General features: G+C 36.4%; 1 protein-coding gene and 1 long non-coding RNA gene across 2 annotated transcripts; both read left to right on the top strand.

Annotated features, from left to right (window-relative positions):
• The first annotated feature begins 1,961 nt into the window (after window positions 1-1,961).
• On the top strand, window positions 1,962-3,432 carry LOC139194997 (uncharacterized). The gene is made up of 2 exons (XM_070820167.1): window positions 1,962-2,088; window positions 2,999-3,432. The coding sequence occupies exons 1-2, from the start codon at window positions 1,962-1,964 to the stop codon at window positions 3,430-3,432; spliced, it is 561 nt and encodes a 186-aa protein (XP_070676268.1).
• Window positions 3,433-7,292: 3,860 nt separating this feature from the next.
• LOC139195150 (uncharacterized) lies at window positions 7,293-11,757 on the top strand. Its single transcript, XR_011579784.1, has 3 exons — window positions 7,293-7,694; window positions 9,798-9,867; window positions 11,455-11,757. It is a non-coding gene; the product is annotated as an uncharacterized lncRNA (long non-coding RNA).
• The last annotated feature ends 7,119 nt before the right edge of the window (window positions 11,758-18,876 follow it).

Below are 18,876 nucleotides of genomic sequence, written 5' to 3'. Positions count from 1 at the left end.
TTTTGACGACAAATGATTGTTTTGATTTATTTCCTAGTATTGCTCTCTGATGGGGCAGAGACAGAATGTCTACTGAGTGAGGGACCTGAGTTGCTTGTAGCCAATATTAAACAAAATTTTATATCAAGGAAGTATTTTAAAAACAAGAATGTATATCCACCAAATAAGAATTAAGAAAATTAAGAAAACGTATGTGGGGCAAAGATTGATTGAGTTGTTGTCACTTTCCACTTGATAAAAACGAAAGGTTTATGCATTAGGGGATCGCATGGAGTTGGATATAAAAACTAAGCCCCAATCCTGACATGTCCAAATCATGGTTTTCCAAACAATATTCATATACTCGACCAAAGCATGTCCCCTCATCTCATCCCTTCCCACGCAAATACCCAAAGTATTTATTTTCTCGAACATACTCATAGACAAGTTTGTTCACTGTTGGAGCCATGCAATGCAATATCCCCGCCCATGAACCCCTCATGGATGTATATTATTGGAGTCTATTATTGTTTTGCATGCAAGACAAGTACAGTCAAACTCTATAGTTCTGTTTGTGTTTTTGTTTAGAAGTTCATTTTCAACAGCTCCATTCGAAAACAGTAGAGAGTACGTAATCAGTTTGCCAACCCTGATAGCGTCGGCTTGCAACTAAACAAAGTATTAAAGTGATTGGTTGCATAAACAATGAGTCAAGTGAGTGAATGATTCATTGTCATCTCATGTTGGGGTTAAATTAAACACGTCTTATACACTCAGGTCAGTGGGGTATGCCCCACCTCTAACGGAAGAGTAGCTTTAAATTACCTTGTGAAATTACAACCTTTGAAAGTATGTAAACAGTTTGATAAGCTAGTTATAGGACTTGGCTAAGGTTTCATATATGTAGATCAAGTTGTGGAATATTGTCTAGCTAATCAAATGATGAGGTGTGCTAATGAGAGCGGGAATGGTCTATTTATTAGTCGCTGATATATGCATTGTGGAACTCGCATGCATCAATAGCTGAGAATCATACGTGTGTGTAAAGAAAAATATATATACTTAGCATTACTCTTAAATATAACCGGTTTAGAAGGACAAGGATTGTCTGCCCTCCTAGTTGTGGTGCCCTTCCATGCCCTCCTATTTTGTGCGGTCACGGTTAAGCCACGTCAATATTTTATATTTTAATTATTTTTTGTCTTATTATCTCATTAAAAAATTAATATAAAATATTGACGTGGCTTAACCGTGATCGCACAAAATAGGAGGGCATGGAAGGACACCACAACTAGGAGGGCAGACAATCCAAGTCCGGTTTAGAAAGGGGAAGACAATTATATGCAGTTAAACAAAGTGGTTTGGCGTGTCAAGCCAGAGGTAGCTTTGATTAGGTTCATTTCAGTTTTGTATTGACAAAGGCTGTACGTCAATCCAATAATGCCCGACCTGAATTAATTTACTAAATAAAGAAAACCATGGCTCTCGATCGAAGTCTCCTCGTCCCAAATATGACAAGGGGATTCAATACATCGACATTTTCAATAGTTTTTATCAATAGAAACAAATATACATAATGCACTCACGTTGAGAAATTTTGGTGTACATGTCATATTGTGTTATCAATTTATGTGTTATGATATTATACGAATGAACAATAAATGTTTGATATGTCTTACTATAAGATTTCCAAAGCTGAAGGCAGCAAGATTTCAAAGGGGGTAGATACAGATGATCCAAGGATGTACATACAAATGATCCAACAAGATTTCAGCTTACTAGGAGTAGACTCTTTATTCCAAATCACTATATCAGAACGGTGAAGAGCTTGTTTTGCTAGCATATGAACTCCTTGGTCCTTGGAATATAGAGAATCGAAATTTTATGATATTATTTTACGACAACTCAATGAGGTTATCGTTCATATGGCATATCCTCATCTTCTTTTGATTAAAAGCTAGAGTATATTTGGTTCGACCGAAATGGAAGAAAATTCAGCATCCATAGACATTTTCAATCTGCAGCAAAAGAAACCGAAATTTATTGGGCATGTTTTGGGAAAGTGGGAAGCAGTATTGCCTCCATACTTCCTCTTTGTCATTCCGAATGGTAACATCCAACACTAGCAGGCAGTGGCGGATCTACAGAGGGACCTGGGAGGTCCCAGGACCCTCCGGAAATCCTAAAATGCTACTAAAAATTTTCTGGGGGACCCCTCGAAGCAGGATCTGTGCTGTCATGTGCTGCAGGTTGCAGCTTGCAACGGAGAAGAAGACAGGGGGAAGAAAAGAAGACAGGGGGAAGAAGAAAGAACAGGGCCTAAGGGCCTTTTAAAAAATTGGTCCAAAACGCAGTGTTTTGGCCAATTTGTTTATTTTATTTTATTTTTTTTTTTAAACCAACCGCTTGTCCATGATTCCCAAGACCTTTTAACGCCTAGCCCACATGATGGGCCATCCCGAGTCACTCTTCCTTCCCCACCCCCCAGTTCCTGCTTTTCCATTCCCCCTAATCCCCCCATCTTTCTTATATTCACCCAAAACCAAAACCCAAAATTTCTAATCCCACCCAATCCCATATTATAATTATATTACTCCAATATTTTACCTCGACTTGTTTCAATTCTCCAAGCCACCACTATTTGGTTCAAAATTCAAGTAAGTTTTTTGGTATTAATCTAATCTCAATTAAATTATATTAGATATTGGTGGCGATTTTAGTCTATTATTGATATGTTTTATGTTTGTATAATCATTTTATCATTGAAATTTAGATGGAATTTTTGTTTATTGGTTGATTGGTATATGTTTTGTGTTTTTGGTTAAATGTGTAGTTTAGAAATAAGAAATATGGAAAGATTTTTCAAGCCAAAGCCAATAGCACCATCTACTTGTTCGGGTATTATTGATAAGATTTTTCATTAATCCCCCGCAATTGAGAAAAATCATTATCAGAACGCACAAAATGAATGTAAATATCATTTGCTTGGCATGTTTGAGTCCGAATGATTCATTTGTAGCTTTTGATAAAGAGAAGCTTGTCCGCCTTGCTCAGATGTATCCTAAAGATTTCATGGATCGAGATAGATTGGCACTTCAAGATCAACTTGATATTTACATTCATTTTGTGCATTCTGATAATGATTTTTCTCAATTGTGGGGGATTAATGAGCTTGCTAAGAAAATGGTGGAGAAAGGGTTGCATCGAACATTTGCATATGTATATTTGCTTGTTCAGTTGGCTTTGGTTTTACCGGTTGCAACCGCTTCAGTGGAGAGGGCATTTTCCGCTATGAATATCATTAAGGGTCCACTTCGCAACAAAATGGGAGATCAATGGTTGAGTGACAGCTTAGTTGTTTACATTGAGAAAGATGTTTTTTCATGTACTGGTAATGAAGCTATCATGGAACATTTTCAGACTATGAAACCTCGTTGTGGACGCTTGAATTAGGATTTTATAGCTTGTAATGTTGTTTTGCACATGATTTTTGAATGAAATGTATTATATTTAACATTTCAATATTATTTTTGTCTATAAATTTTTTGACCTTTATTATTAGGACCCCCCGAATTTAAAATCCTGGATCCGCCACTGCTAGCAGGCTTAGATTCTTGTAAAAAAGCCCCATCAACTTTTAGTTTGAAATTACTTGGATCAAAAGGAGACCAACAACATTCTAAACTCCTCTATTATTTCTCTCGTTGACACCAAACAATTACTCAAACTAGCTGTTAGCTTTCTCAACCAGTAAATTAATCACAGAACGAGAAAAATGATGTGGTATAAACTAACACACAACTTAAACCCTATAATTTAGATGATTGTAGTATGAGCAAGTAGGGATCGTTCTAGGCCGGGGATTAGGAGGGATGCTAATCAACACAAATTAAACTTAAAAACTGAAAACTAAGCTAGACTAACACAAAATAAGAACTGTGGGGGTTTTTGGACGAATTTTAACAAAAATAAAGTAAATTACAGCAAACAAATTAGGTCTTGTACGAGATATAGGTGAAAGACTAGCTAGAGGATTGTTCTCCACACATGAAACATATGCACACAAATCGATTTCTAGTTATTATTTCTATAAACCATGAATGGCAATGCCCCAAATTAATTGTGAACAACACTAATTAACTCTCAGATTTTCCTAAGTTAATTGAATTTGACTTAGTGACGTAACCAAATTATTTTTCTCAAGTTCCCTAGCTATGAAAAGCATGATAGAGATACATCTCAAAGATCATTAAGTTATGTGAAAATTATAAGCATTGACAAAACATTCGTTAACTATGAAAAGCATGATACTCCTGCTAGGATTTTACTTAACTCAATCATGACTAGTGACTTTTACTACTTGCAAATATAAGTTCATAACGATTAGGTGAAATTCCCTTATATTATAGTATTAAATCCCTGCATACAAACTAAGTGTGCACCCTTAATAAACATACAAGAATAAGTTCTCTATAAAGCAAATAAGTAAATCGCATTCATATTTTATGAAACGATAACTGGATGTAATCAATTTATATAAAACATATGATCATGGCTTCGAATTTACCTCTAGCTAAAAAGAAACTTAGTTACACATGTTCATCATAACTAAAAAATAATCTAAAATAAACATTGAAACTTAAAATAAAGATAGAAAGAACTCAGAAAATTCCAGCAACTTCAATGGATGAATGGTAGGCATGACACTCTTCTCTGGATGCAGGAAGCGGCACTCTTTTTCTCCCCCAATTATTGTGGCAGAAATACATATATATAGGGTAGGGTTTGGCAGAAACCAAGGAGAAAAAGGATTAGGGTGTTTGAATGGATTATGACTCCTAGAATCAGATGGGAAGTATTTAGAATAGGATAAGGACTCCTTTTGCAGCTGGAGATAATATGAGATAATGTTGGATAAAGAAGGATAATGTTTGGATAAGGTAAGATAAGATAAGGTAAATTGGATAAGATAAGATAAGTTTGGATAAGGTAAGATAAGATTATGTCTTTCCTTGTCTTCCAAGCTTCAAAAAATGATTCCTCCAGATTTTAGCACATATTTAGCACATGTAAAATACCAAAAACGTTCATCCCCACTACTCCACATGCATGCTATCCAATCCAAGTCCAAAATTGCTCTAAATTGCTTCATTTAGCCATTATTGTCATCTTTACCAATTGGACCTACAATAATACGAAAATAACTTAAATTACGATAATAAATGGAAATTAACTAAGTAAATGCAAAGAAATAAGATAACAAAGTCGCATAAATATGCTCCTATATAAAAAAAGAACAAATTGACTACAAACACGTATTGTTATTTCATTGACGGAACAAAATGAATATTACAAAATTGATAAGCCTATATAATTTGAAGAGGCTACATTTTGATTTGATTCTATTGTGCTCCAACTGGTGTATTTATACAAAACTAAATCTGAAGTAGATAAGAAGGTAATCCTAAAATTGATATCCTACTAGAACACATCAATACGTAAAATACCAAAATAATCCTAATTTAATAATAAACCAAATTTCTAACTAGTTAACTTTTCCAATAGCCTCGTTAAAGTCACAATGGTAAAGAATATGAGTTTGACACATTAGTAGAAAAAAACTACTTGTGCGAGAAAATTTTAGGCAATGAAGCCATTTTCGTCGCTCAAGTGGCCTTTGTGCAACAAAGAGTCAGTGTCATCGCAGCCAAAGAAAAATAACAAAAACATGGAGTGACGAAGATATTTGTCGTTCGTCACACAATCTAGGGAAAAAATGTGGTAAAAAGGAGATGTGGCACCAATATCTTGCACGACAAACATGCAATTGCGCAATGAACGTTTGTCTTTCATTGTGTAAGGTGCTTTGAAATGGTCAGTGTGGTCTGATGAGTCAATTTTAAATTATATATTTTACGCTATTTTTAGTATGTTTTGGTAATTATTTTGGTAGAATTTTGATACTTTGATTTATATTTTCAATATAGGACAACCGACTTCCTCTGAAGCAAAACATGATCAAACGGACGAATTTTGGAGTCATTCAAATTGGAGGACGTTTGTGTATCTCCTGGCATATAAGTTCAAAATTTGGGATTTTTCTACCAAGTGGTTATTTTCTGGCGACGGAATAAAGGAGCAGTGTGCAGTGTTGAAAAATGACATTTCTTGGCTTAAATTGTGTTTTTGGAGCCTAAGATGACCTCTGATGGATTCGCGGCCTTCTAGAGAAGTGTTTAGAAAATTCCAAACCTTAGATCCAGCTATATTGGGCCGGTTTTGGAGAAGTTTAAAGATCCAAAATGTGGTTGTTCAGATTTTAGGCCAATTTTATCATTTAATTTAGGGTTATGTTTCCTATTTTATTTTAGTTATTTAGTTTCCTAGTTCGATTGGAAGACCTTTTATTAGGTGGATTCAATTTCTAGGTTAAATAAGCTTGGCCACCCTATTCCTAGGGTGTTCTTCTTCTCCGTGCATTCTGGAAGAGAGGAAATTGGCCAAGCGCAGAGATTTTCAGACTTTTTCCATTCTAGGTGTTTTCGATTTTTTATTATTTCAATAAAGAACTTTATAATTTTTATTATGAATATGTGTAACTAATTCTCTTTTTGCTAGGGTGAGGCCACAAGCGTTAGCAAGAATATGTAGTTTCTATTCAATTTGCTTATGATTATATGCATGCAGGTTTTCGAATTATTGATCACTGATTTACACTATCTAATTGTCTTGATATTTGATCACCATTTGGATGTTTAGAAAAGTAATTTGATGCAATTTTGGTTGAAGGTCGGTCCCTGAAATTGGCGAAGGCATCTTGTGATTAATATGTGCAAGTTCACTTAGGATGAATGTGACAACCCGTCCCAGATTTTATTAATTTATAAATTTTAAAATGTGAAATTATGAAAACGCCCTAGAGACAAAGGTTTTGACTTTCATTGACTAACGTGTTGTGAGATGTACTAAATATTCTTTTAGCGCATTCTTGAGGTAATCGATGATACGAACGAGTATGCGTAAGCGGAAGTGAATTTGGAGTGACTAATCGAAAGTATTTTGAAGAAATAACCTTTCTAATTATATTATATTATGGCATACTAATTAAGAGGACAAGTGTATGTGTGTGAGTGGGTGTGTGTGTGTGTATGTGATGGGAAGGGGAAGAAAAATAAGAAGGAATGGGGGAGAAGAAAAAGAGAGAAAGAAGAAGGGATGCTACCCAACCAGAAAGAAGAGAGAATTGAGGGGCCAATCAAAGGGAGAAGAAAGGAGGAAAAGGAGGGAGAGTGAGGAACAAGGGGAAAGGGAAACGGGTACCCAACCCATGACCCGTGCAAACTCGTCCACTTCCCCATATTTTCCGGTGGTTTTCCACCAGATTTCTCACGAATTGGACCAAGTCACCACTCCCAATCATCATCTAACCATTCCTTTTCCCATTATCACCTAAAAATTGGAAGGAAATTGAGGGTAATTGAAGGGTTTTACAAGGAGTTCGCCTGAGGTGGGGTGGCGGCAATCCACCATTTCTAAAGCAAATCCCATCAACTGCCACCTCTATTAGACCCCCTTGAACCCAGGAACAAAGCCCAAGCAGTGGTGGAGGCGTCGGAACACGTTTGGAGGTCGAATTGATGCACACCCAATTCTAGGGTTCCGACGGGTTTTGATAAAATTGGAGCCTTTCCAGGCCAAATTGGCCTTGACTTCAGGTATAAAGTTTGCTCTACTATTTGAGATCTTCATTTCTGTAATTTTTGAGAATTTTTAGAAATAGTTGAATTTTCCGGTGAGTCGGGGCGGCCAACTGCCACCCGCGGTGGCTGGTGCGGCGGCGCATGGCCAGAGGGCCTCCAATGCTATTTTTAGGCCATATGTGATGCCTTGAATTCAGTTTTGAGAATTGAATGACGTAGATTGAGCGTTAGAACCAAAATTCTCTAAGATACGTTAATATGCCATTATTGAATTGACAATCCGACCGTTGGATCATCATCAAACTTTAATAGGTTATTATTCATAATATTTGAGGAATGTAGGAACTTACGGATTGGGATTCCAACGTACGGATCTCCTCGAATTAGATTTTTAAGTTCGTAAAATAAAATGTTAACCGCCACTTGGTTTTGGCAATTGGCGGAGATCCGACCGTTGGATTGTTCCGAAACTTTAGTATGTTATTCTAGAAACATAATGTGTATCCTTGGAAATTACGGATCAGAGATCTGTTTGTAGATCTTCCGGACCGAATTGCGTAGACTTATATGCGATGTAAGTTATGTATTGTATCGATGAGAATTCTGAGATATGGTTTGATAATTGGCCACAAGCGCCGATCGTTAGTGACGTCTTGATGTTTGTACTAGGAAGTTGTAGCGCGGACTCCAGGTGAGTGGATCTTTCCTTGCTCATCATATTTTTTCATGATTGATAATTCTATAAATACTTTTTAATAAAACTGAGAAATTATGCCATGACATATATATATATATATATATATATATGTTATAAAATACTATGAGATGGTTGAGTTTAGATTTCATCATGATATATCCATATGCGTATTACTATAAATGATTATTGTGAACTACGAATGGCTTGATCTCTGCTTAGGGTATGTAGGCAGTCTAACGAGACGTTAGATGCAGCCATATAAGAAATGAGATTAAATAATCGAGACCATAGCCTTGTTTAAGGAATTGAACAATGTGTGTGGGCTTTTGGTTTTAAGTATATATGTATACGCTTGATGTTTTTCCCATAAAATGCAATTAAATGATTTATGGTTTAAAACTACCATGCCTATTGAATAATGCTTAAGCGATGAGTTGAATTGTTTGCATATATATATAATTGTGGTGCTGTGAACGCTCTGAAGTGCAAAGGTGAACGCAAGACACACATGTAAGTTTAGGTAAGTTCAGGTAATTTTAGGTAAGTTCAAGTAAATATACGGTATTAGTTGAATTGATGGGGTTATGATATGACTACATTTACGTTTTTAGCAACTCCGGCATTGTCGTACATGTTGCCTATGAGTCTTACATGTTGTATTAGATGCATTTAAAGCTCATAAACCTACACCCTGGGTGATTGTGATTAGCCAGAGATATGGTACATGCCTGTTTATAATGTCACCTCCCGCACCCTATGCTTACATTGGATCCAATTTAGGTGCACAGTCTTGTTGTATAGACCACCATAGGTGGTTCTGACTCGTAGGTGACTAGCGATTTATCGTATGGCTATCTTGAGTGCGTAGCATTGAGCATAACTATATTACATCCAGTCTTGTTGTACAGACCTTTTAGTGGTTCCGACTTGTGTGCAGTGTAGTGCCGTATAGGTCAATTATAGTGACTCCGGCTTATGTGCTAGCAATGATTGATGAGTTATGAGTCAATCGTACAGGTCATGAGAGGTGACTCCGGCTTATGTGCTAGCAATGATTGATGAGCTATGATTCAGTTATACAGGTCACTAGAGATGACTTCGGCTTATGTGCTAGCCATGATTGATGAGCTATGATTCAGTCGCACAGGTCAACAGAGGTGACTCCGGCTTATATGCTAGCAATGATTGATGAGCTATGATTCAAGTCGTACAGGTCACTAGAGGTGACTCCGGCTTATGTCCTAGTATGAGTTATTAATTGCATGATTATTTGACATTATTGATGAGATGCTATGTGTGGTATATAATGATTTCTCTGGAAATTATACAGGTGTTGCAGCGGGGTTTACAATGTTTTATATGTTTTCTATTATTATTTTACTTACAGGGCCACTCACCTTTGTCTTGTCTTCACCCTCCAGGTTTTATTAGCTGAGTTTTCTTATCACCAAGGACTCGTGGCGATTCTTAGTATCAGAGACTATTTCGAGGGTACGATTCTTAATTCACTTTTCTGTACTTGTTTATGCTCTAACGTCACGTGTGAAGTGGGTTCATTCCTGCTCACCAGTGCACTCTGGTATTTAGGCACTCTTAGGTTTAAATTTATTCAAAAATTTCCACATCATCACACTTTATGGCTTCGTCACCTTCCAGGTGGTGGCCAACACAGCTTGATTCGGAGTCCTAGTGGACATTCCGGGTCGGGGTGTGTCAATGAATACCACGTCTTAAGATTGCATGGTTTTTCAAAAGGTTTCATAGAACTTAATGAGTCATGCATGTTTAGATTTGATCTGAATACCACAGACAGATTGCATGTTTGATATACACTCTATGTTGGGGGTCCAAGTAAGCATATATTAGGAACACCTAACCTTTGAAATATGCATGTATATGTCATAAGTAATTGAGAAAACTATATATATATATAGGATTGTTAAGGTCATGCCATATCCCTAGTGCTTTCTTAATTTGATTTCTCCAAAACTGTTTTCCTTTCATTCAGCTTTAGTATTGCAGATTGTTATATTTTTATTAATTAAATTCATTTTATTAAATTAGGTTACAAAAATCAATCATCTCAAATTTCTATTTTACAATAATTAATTGGAATTTGATTTGCTTCGAATTATTTAATAATCCATGTGGAGAACGACCTTGTGAGATCCGTTTATACTACAATATTCTTGTCATTCTTGCAAGTTTTATAGGAGTTTTAACCCTTTTTGCGTGTGTGGTAAAATCCCTATCAAGGTTGGTGGGACATTTAAGGTGATGAAATTGTTGATAAATATGCACGATGAGGTATTCATTATGCAAAGCCTTCCCGGGTTCTATAAAATTCAAGATCCATTCTCCCTCTCCTCATCATCCCTTTCCCCAAAACCCAAAACCCAAAACCCCCTTTCTGTTTTCTTCTCCCCAAACCCATCATATCCCAATTCTTGTTTTCTTTTTCTGTCTACAATGGCCAATTCCGCTGCTGCTCCAATTAATGAGGGATGTGAGGTAGAAGGATCTCGTAACAAAATTTTGTATGAATTTTATGTTTGTATTTTTTACTGAAGAAATTTATTGGATTATTATAATAAAAGTTCATGAATTATGTTGTTTGATTTTCAAAAAATTATTTTCTTTCGTAGAGAAACAGAAAAAGAAAATGTTTGGCCGAACCAAAATGTGGATTAAGGAATTTGAGAGAGAGACACATGCTATGCTTGTGTATGATATAAGGACATTATTACGAAACAAATGTCCTACGGAGGGGGCATCTCGGAAAAAGTGCCGGAGGTTGGATGAGTTTTCAATAAGTGATAATTAGTAATTTAATATCACTTAGTACTACAGTGTAGTGGTATTCCTCTTCACTTATAAGTGAGAGGCCTTAGGTTTGATTCTCACCAGAAGCGAATTTGAACCACATTATTGATATCCCATCGTGAGGCTTAGCCCACTCCCTCATCCCTTAGTGTAGATAATATCATTAGTTCAAAAAAATAAATAGTAATTTAATAATAATTTTTTTGTATATATTATACTACAATTTTTAATATTTTAACATTTTTTGCATAACAGGTTGACTTTATTATTGATGAAACCTACCCTAACCTGATGAATTTCATCGATGACATATTCAAGAGGGGTTCTGGGAATGGAAGCATGACGCCAATTGAAATGCACAGGCACCAACAGTGTAGTAGTTTTTTTATTTAGCTATTATGGATGAATAAAATATTTTCTTAGAAATGTCCGGAGGTGTAATACCCCGTATTGAAAAAAAAAAGAGTATATATGTGTACATGTGTATGTATGCGTATGATTAGTATTTCGATGTTACAAAAATTTTGTAATATTTTTATGAAAATCTATTCTTATGCACTTGTGTTTCATTATTTTGGTTTAAGATCATTTTACATATATACCTAATGACTAATAGAACGGGAGGTGTTGTCAAAGCTTCGAAACATGTCTTTGTGCCTACTAGCCAATACACTTGTATGTGAACTTTTTTTGTGAAGTTTTATGAGAGAAACTTGGAGCTTTTAGCAAACTCCATTTGTATGCCTTTGATTGTAGACTTACCCATGTGTTTTGATCTAGGAAGAAAACTTCAGATAAACCTTAATGTGTCCTTTGATGCAAGGAACATCTCTTGCATGATTTTCATTTGTTCCTGATTAACTTAACACTTCTTGTTTTTTTCTTTGGAATACTTATCATTCTTAATGATTAGGACAACACCTAATGCCTTGTTATTCGAAAACATTTCATGGCTAATGATTGGCACAATACTTGGTTTCTTTCTATGAGCTTTCTCCTCAAACTAGATTGGTAGGAAGATGTCATTAAATCCTTATAAAGGAAGGAGCAAGAACCAACGGAAGGGACATGGAGAAAAGAGAAAGGAAGAAGAAGAAAAAAGAGAAAGAACAACTCCAAATAGAAAGTCATTCTCCTTTTTATATTACCTTCTTTCTTTTACATGTTGTTAAGGTTTTAAGTCATCCTTCATTGTCTTTGTAAGTCTCTCATATATAGTGAAATACAATAAAAGCAAACCCCAATGGATGCAGTCGATTTGGCGAACCACTTAAATCTTGTGGTGTGTATGTATTTACATTTTGACATCACTGAATGAAAAGCACACGTACTTAACCATCAAAAATCTCCTTTACTTCCCTGAAAATGCTGTAAAATAAGTGAGAGACAAATCCTAGAAAATGTATGAGAGCTTATCTGTGACAACCCATCCCTAATTTTAAGTTTTATAAATTTTAAAATAGCGATTTTACGAAAATGCCCCTAAAGGCAAAGATTTTAACTTTCGTTGACCGTAAGTTAGAGAGACGTAGGACTTATTCTTTTAGCGTATCCTTATAGTCCTCGTCACTACGAGCACATGGACGAAAGCCGTTTGCGAGTCCGGATTATAACGGTATAGTTACGAACATTTGAAGTCATTTTACTAAACTTTAGTTTTTAAATTAATTAAACACCCACCTTGTGAGAATGAGGCCAATCAGGTAAGAGTTTTGTGGGCCAATCAGAAATGGTAAGGGACCAATAAGAAAATAAGGGGGCCAAGACGACCAATTAGGAGGAAGGAGAGACAACCAATCAAGAAGAGAGAAGAAAAAAAAACAAAAAAAGAAAAACATTTCCAGTCTTCCCGTCGGGCAGTGCACTCCACCACCTGTAACTTCACAATCTCCCATCTTCCATCTCCACCTAAGATTGAAGGGTTTTTAGGTCCATTTTCATGTAGAACTTCACTGGAGAACCCGGAGGTCCTCGACGGCGATTCGCCGATTCGGTGAGCTGCACCACCAACCACCATCTATAATCGACTCTCCTTGAGCCCAGGAACAAGACCCAACAAGTTGCAGGGGCGTTAGAAAACTGAGGAAGGAGAATCAAAGTTCACCCATTCTAGGGTTTCCGACGAGTGCGAGCCGATTTGGGGCATTTCCCGGCCAAATTGGACTTGGCCACAGCTATTAAACTTGCTTTACTCGTTGAGATCTTCAGTCCTATGACATTTGGTAATTTTTTTAGAATAGTTGAATTTTCCAAAGGAGTCGGGGCAGCCGGCCATCGCGTGCAGCGGCGCGTGGGCCGAGTTCCCACCTGACCTTCCTAGGCTAAGTTTGATACCCCAATTCCATAGGTGAAGTCCGATTGATGAAATTTGATCATTTGAACATAGTTCTGATAGAGACCGCCAGTTGATCCTTATATGAATTGACGATCCGACCGTTGGATCGTCACCAAATTTTAATACATTATAGTACATAACATTTGAGGACCATAAGAACTAACGGATTGGGAATCCAACTATGGGTCTTCCCGAATTGGATTCACAAGCTCAAAAAATAAAACGTTGACCGTCACTTGAATTTGCAATTGGCGGAGATCCAATTATTGGATTATAATGAAACATTAATATGATGTTCTAGAATCATAATGTGAATCTTTAGAAGTTACGGATCGGAAATCCAAGGTGCGGATCTTCCGAATCGGGTTACATAGGGTTGTAGACCCTACCGTTGACCTTTGACCGATGGTTGACTTTGGGTCAATGGGTTTGAAATCATTCTAGAACGTCCATAAGGGATGTTTTTTTTATGTAAGTTATGTGTTCTACCGATAAGAATTCTGAGGCGTGATTTGATAATTGTTCTAGGCGACGATCGTTTGTGACGCCTTGATATTTGATGCGAAATATATAAGCACACAAATTAAACCCTCTTTTTGTCAATTGTAGTAAAGAATGTAAGTAGGGATCGTTCTAGGCCGGGGATTAGGAGGGATTGCTAAATCACTTGGAAACTGACTTGAAAACGTAAAGACAAAGTTTAAAACACTAAACTAGACTCAAAGAATGCAAAACTATACTTTAAAATACTAAGATAAACAAAAAGATTCAAAACAGCAAATAAACACTCAAAACTGCCTTAAAAACACTTTCTGGGCAGTTTTGAATACCTAACACTAAATTGGACGAAATTGGGTTATGACTTAACTCAAGACACTTAAAAACACAAACTAAAGTGATTACTGACTAATCTAACATTTTGAAATAAATGGGAGATTGGTTCTTGACGAATTTGAAAACAAAACAAACTTTGTAAAACAAAACAGATTGTAAATGAATTTGAATGAAACTTATGGATGGAAGGCTAGCTAGGAGGTTCTTCTCCACACATGTCACACTTGCATACAAAACGATTTCCAGTTGCTTTTTGATAAACTATGAATACTCAACGCCCCAAATTAACCGTGAATTGCACTAATTAACCCTCAGTTTTTCCACAAGTTATTAGGTTGGATGATTGCATACGACAACCCAAAACATTCCCTACAAGTTCCCTACATGAATTGCATAATAGAGATACAAGCAAGAATCATTAATTTCTATGAAAAACATAAGCATTGACGAGGCACTCGTTACTATGATTTGCATGAAACTTATGCCAAGAATTTACTTAACGTGATTGTGACTAGCAACCTTCACTACTTGTGAATATAAGTTCATAACGATTAGGTGAAACTCCCTTATATTCTAGCGTCAAATTCATGCATGAAAATTAAGTGTGCACTCTCAACCAACATACACAAATCAGTTTTTATACGAACGGATAAGTAAATTGAATTCACAACTTATGAATCACAACTGGATGTAATCAAATCATATTGTAAGCATGAACATAGTTTCGAATCACCCCCTAACTAAGAAGGGTTTAGTTCCTCATGCTCGCAATTACACAAAGATAACTTAAATTAAACATTGAAATCAAAGATAGAAAACACCTAGAAACGCTCCAACACTCCCAAGGCTTGGGCATAGGCACGGCACAAGATGTTCCTTCTCCTTCCTTCCTTGCAATAGTCACGGCATAAGAGATTTAGAACAGGTTTTGGGTGGTTTTTATGGTGTAGAATGGATGGGGAATGGTATGGAAAGGTTTAGGGTTGATGGGTGGTGTGGCTAGGGGTGGTGTTTGGCTGAATTTTTAGAGAATGGTGATGGAGAGGTGCGGCTAAGGTAAGGGATCAAAATCTGTTGTCTTTGATGAATATGGGAGGTGGTATTTATAGGCTTGAGAGAGGACCACTCCATTTCCTTTGCATGTGCAGCTTGTGTGGGTGTGAGTTGTCATGTTTCCCCTTTACATTTACACACACATGCTTCATCATTTCAACCACAAAACACACCAATTTTCTGCAATGCCGTGTGCTTTTCTTCCACTTTGCATGTGGGTTTGCTGCCATGTTTCTTTGCTTTGCCATTACACTCGCACACATACATGTTCTTTGCATCATTTCAACCACAAAACACACACATTTTCTGCCATGTTTCTCCTTTACATTTACACACACACATGCTTCATCATTTCAACCACAAAACACACACAATTTATGCCTATGCCGTGTGCTCCCATGTGTGTGCTGCAATGTTCTTCTCTTTGCCATGTGTTTGCTTTCTTTGCCATGTGTTTGCTGCCATGTTATCATCCTAGCTGTTACACTTGCACACACACATGTTCTTTGCATCATTTCAACCACAAAACACACCCATTTTCTGCCATGTTTTCCTCTTTACATTTACACACACATGCTTCATCATTTCAACCACAAAACACACCATTTTTCTGCCCATGCCGTGTGCTCCCATATGTGTGCTGTAACATTCTTTTCTTTGCCATGTGTTTGTAGAAAATTAAGGGAATGTGATTTCCTTGCATGCTTTGGTTTTCAATTTCGTCCATCTATATTGCTCCAAGCATAAGTTATTCAATTCATGCCCAAAACTGCTCCAAAAGGCTCCATAATGCATCTTCTTGCACATTTTGTCCTTAGAATCTGAAAACATACGAAAATGACTTTAAACACTAAAATAACTATGAAATAATAATGTAAAAGCACAAGAACAAGCCAACTAAGTCGCATGAAAATGCTCCTATCAATATTCGTGCTAGGGAATTGTAGCGTGGACTCCAGGTGAGTGGGTCTTTTCCTTTTTATAGTATGTATATATGATTGATAGTTTCCACAAATACTTTTAAACTGTTTTATGCATATTATGCCATGAGTTATATAATTTTAAAATGTTGTTATGTGGTTGAGATTTATATATATGATCATGGCATATTCATATGCATTTTACCTGCTCATAAGTACTATACTGTTATGAAATGCTAAGTAATGCTTCGGGACACGCAAATAAGTTCAGGTGAGTTTATTGTATTGTATGACATGATTGAATGGTATGGCATGTTCATATTCATATAGTGGCTTATCATTGTTACACCTAGGTGTTAGTGCTCAGCCTAGGCCAGGCTAGTCTTTCACGTGTCATTCACATCAACACCGCACGCTAGCCTTGGATCCAAGTAGGTGCTAGCCCTATCGTGCAAATTGCAATAAGCAATTCCGACTCGTATGTGACAGCGAATAGCGTTAGCCTTCACGTGATTGTAGCACTAGAGCATATATTATTACACATAGCCCTATCGTACATGTCACATTAGGTAACTCTGACTCATGTGTTAGCATAGATGGATGAGCAATACGTGCAACCGTACAGGTCATATTAGGTGACTCCGACTTGCGTGCTAGTATAGATTATTGAGCACATGATTATATTTATATTGCTGATGAGACATTGAGCTATGGCATACTTCTGGTTTTACTGTTAGCATGCATTTGATTTCATAATTATACGTAGTATGATTTTCTGGAAACTATACATGTTTTACGACGAGGGGTTATAATGTTTTCAAAGGTTTTTATTAAAACTTTATTTTCAGGCCCACTCACCCTTGTTTTTCGCCCCTCTAGGTTTTAGTAGCTGATTTTTCATATCGACGAGGATTCGTGGCCAATCTTGGTATTGGACATTACCTTTGATGGTATGATTCTCAATCCACTCTACTATACTTTACTTATGCTTTGACATCACGTGTGAAATGGGTTCATTCTCGCTCACAGCGCACTCTTGTATTTAGGCACTTTTAGGTTTAAATTTATTCATGTTTTCCACATCACTACACTTTATGGCTTCGTCACCTTCCAGGTGTCAGCCAACACAGCTTGATTTGGAGTCTTAGTGGACATTCTGGGTCGGGGTGTGTCATTATCAAACAAATCTCCACCAAATTAACCATCATTTTCATTTATCAAAAGAAAGATATGCAAAAACTAGAAATTCATCCTACCTATTTAACCAACCAAAACACCATCATCTGTAGCTGAGATTCAAATATTTCCTTCATGAAAGTTGTTTGTTAACTCGTGAACTACACCATATCCAAATTTGAGATTCGTTGGAGCAGTTTAACCTCAGAAGCCTAGGTATAACTCATCCTTTGTCTGTCAACCAGTGATGCCGGTTGTGAGCTTCGAAACTCCATTTTATCTTACTCAGATCCAATTACTTTCTTCACAAAAGTTGTTCATATTCCTCTTTTCCATAACAAATCTAAATCCCAGAAAGATCCAATGGTCCATTCATTCCAGATCATCGAAATACAATCACAACCGTGAAAACCCTATAGTCATGTTCGAAGCTTCAATCTTCAACTTCCTGAGATCAAACAGAAATACTTCCTTCATAGACGTTTCTCCTTGTCATCTCTTGTATAACATATTCAAAAATCATGACAATCCAATCTATTTGCTGATTTGTACGCCAATTCGGACAACTGATGTATGGTTGAGCTAGCCTTCTCGGCCAACCTCTTTGCATGGCCAAGATCTCCAGTTTTTGTCGCTCACTTTCCTGGAAGTTTTTTAGCAACTCGACTCCTATTACATATGTAGAATTTCAGCATAAAAGAAATGGGAATTTCAACATTAAAAAGAGAAGGGGGTTGAAGAAAAGCATAAAAGAAAGGGGAAGTGGTGAAGGAAGAAAGAAAACAAGAGGGAGGAAATGAAATTGAAAATAATAAAAAGGAGGAAATGGTGACGTATTGTTTATGATTTATATTGTTGTTAGAGAGTATTACTTTGTTGTTGATATTATGATTGTATTACCATTGTTACTAATCAATTTGATTTATGTTGAAGCTTGTAGGCTTGTTAGAGAAAATGTAATTATTGATATCTATGTGAACATGACATAGACATATGCATTGCAAGGTAAAAAAGAGAGTTGAGTTGTGTTGAGTTATGTAAAGTATTTGAGTTGTGAGGATATTGATGTGGTAGAAAATAACACACAAATTAAACCCTATAAATTATGCAATCGTAGTATGAGTAAGTAGGGATCGTTCTATTCTGGGGATTAGAAGGGATGCTAATGAACACAAATTAAACTTACAAAACTAAAAACTAAGTTAAAATAACATCTAAACAATAACTGGGGGTATTTTGGACGAATTTAATAAGAACAAAAGTAAATGTCAACAAGTAAATTGTGAATGAAATATGGATGAAATGATAGCTAAAGGATTCTTCTCCACACATGAAACATATGCATACAAATCAATTTCT

This window comes from Malus domestica, chromosome 04 (genome assembly GCF_042453785.1).
Source record: "Malus domestica chromosome 04, GDT2T_hap1".
Lineage (NCBI taxonomy): Eukaryota > Viridiplantae > Streptophyta > Magnoliopsida > Rosales > Rosaceae > Malus > Malus domestica.
This window is presented reverse-complemented; position numbering and strand designations above follow the sequence as displayed.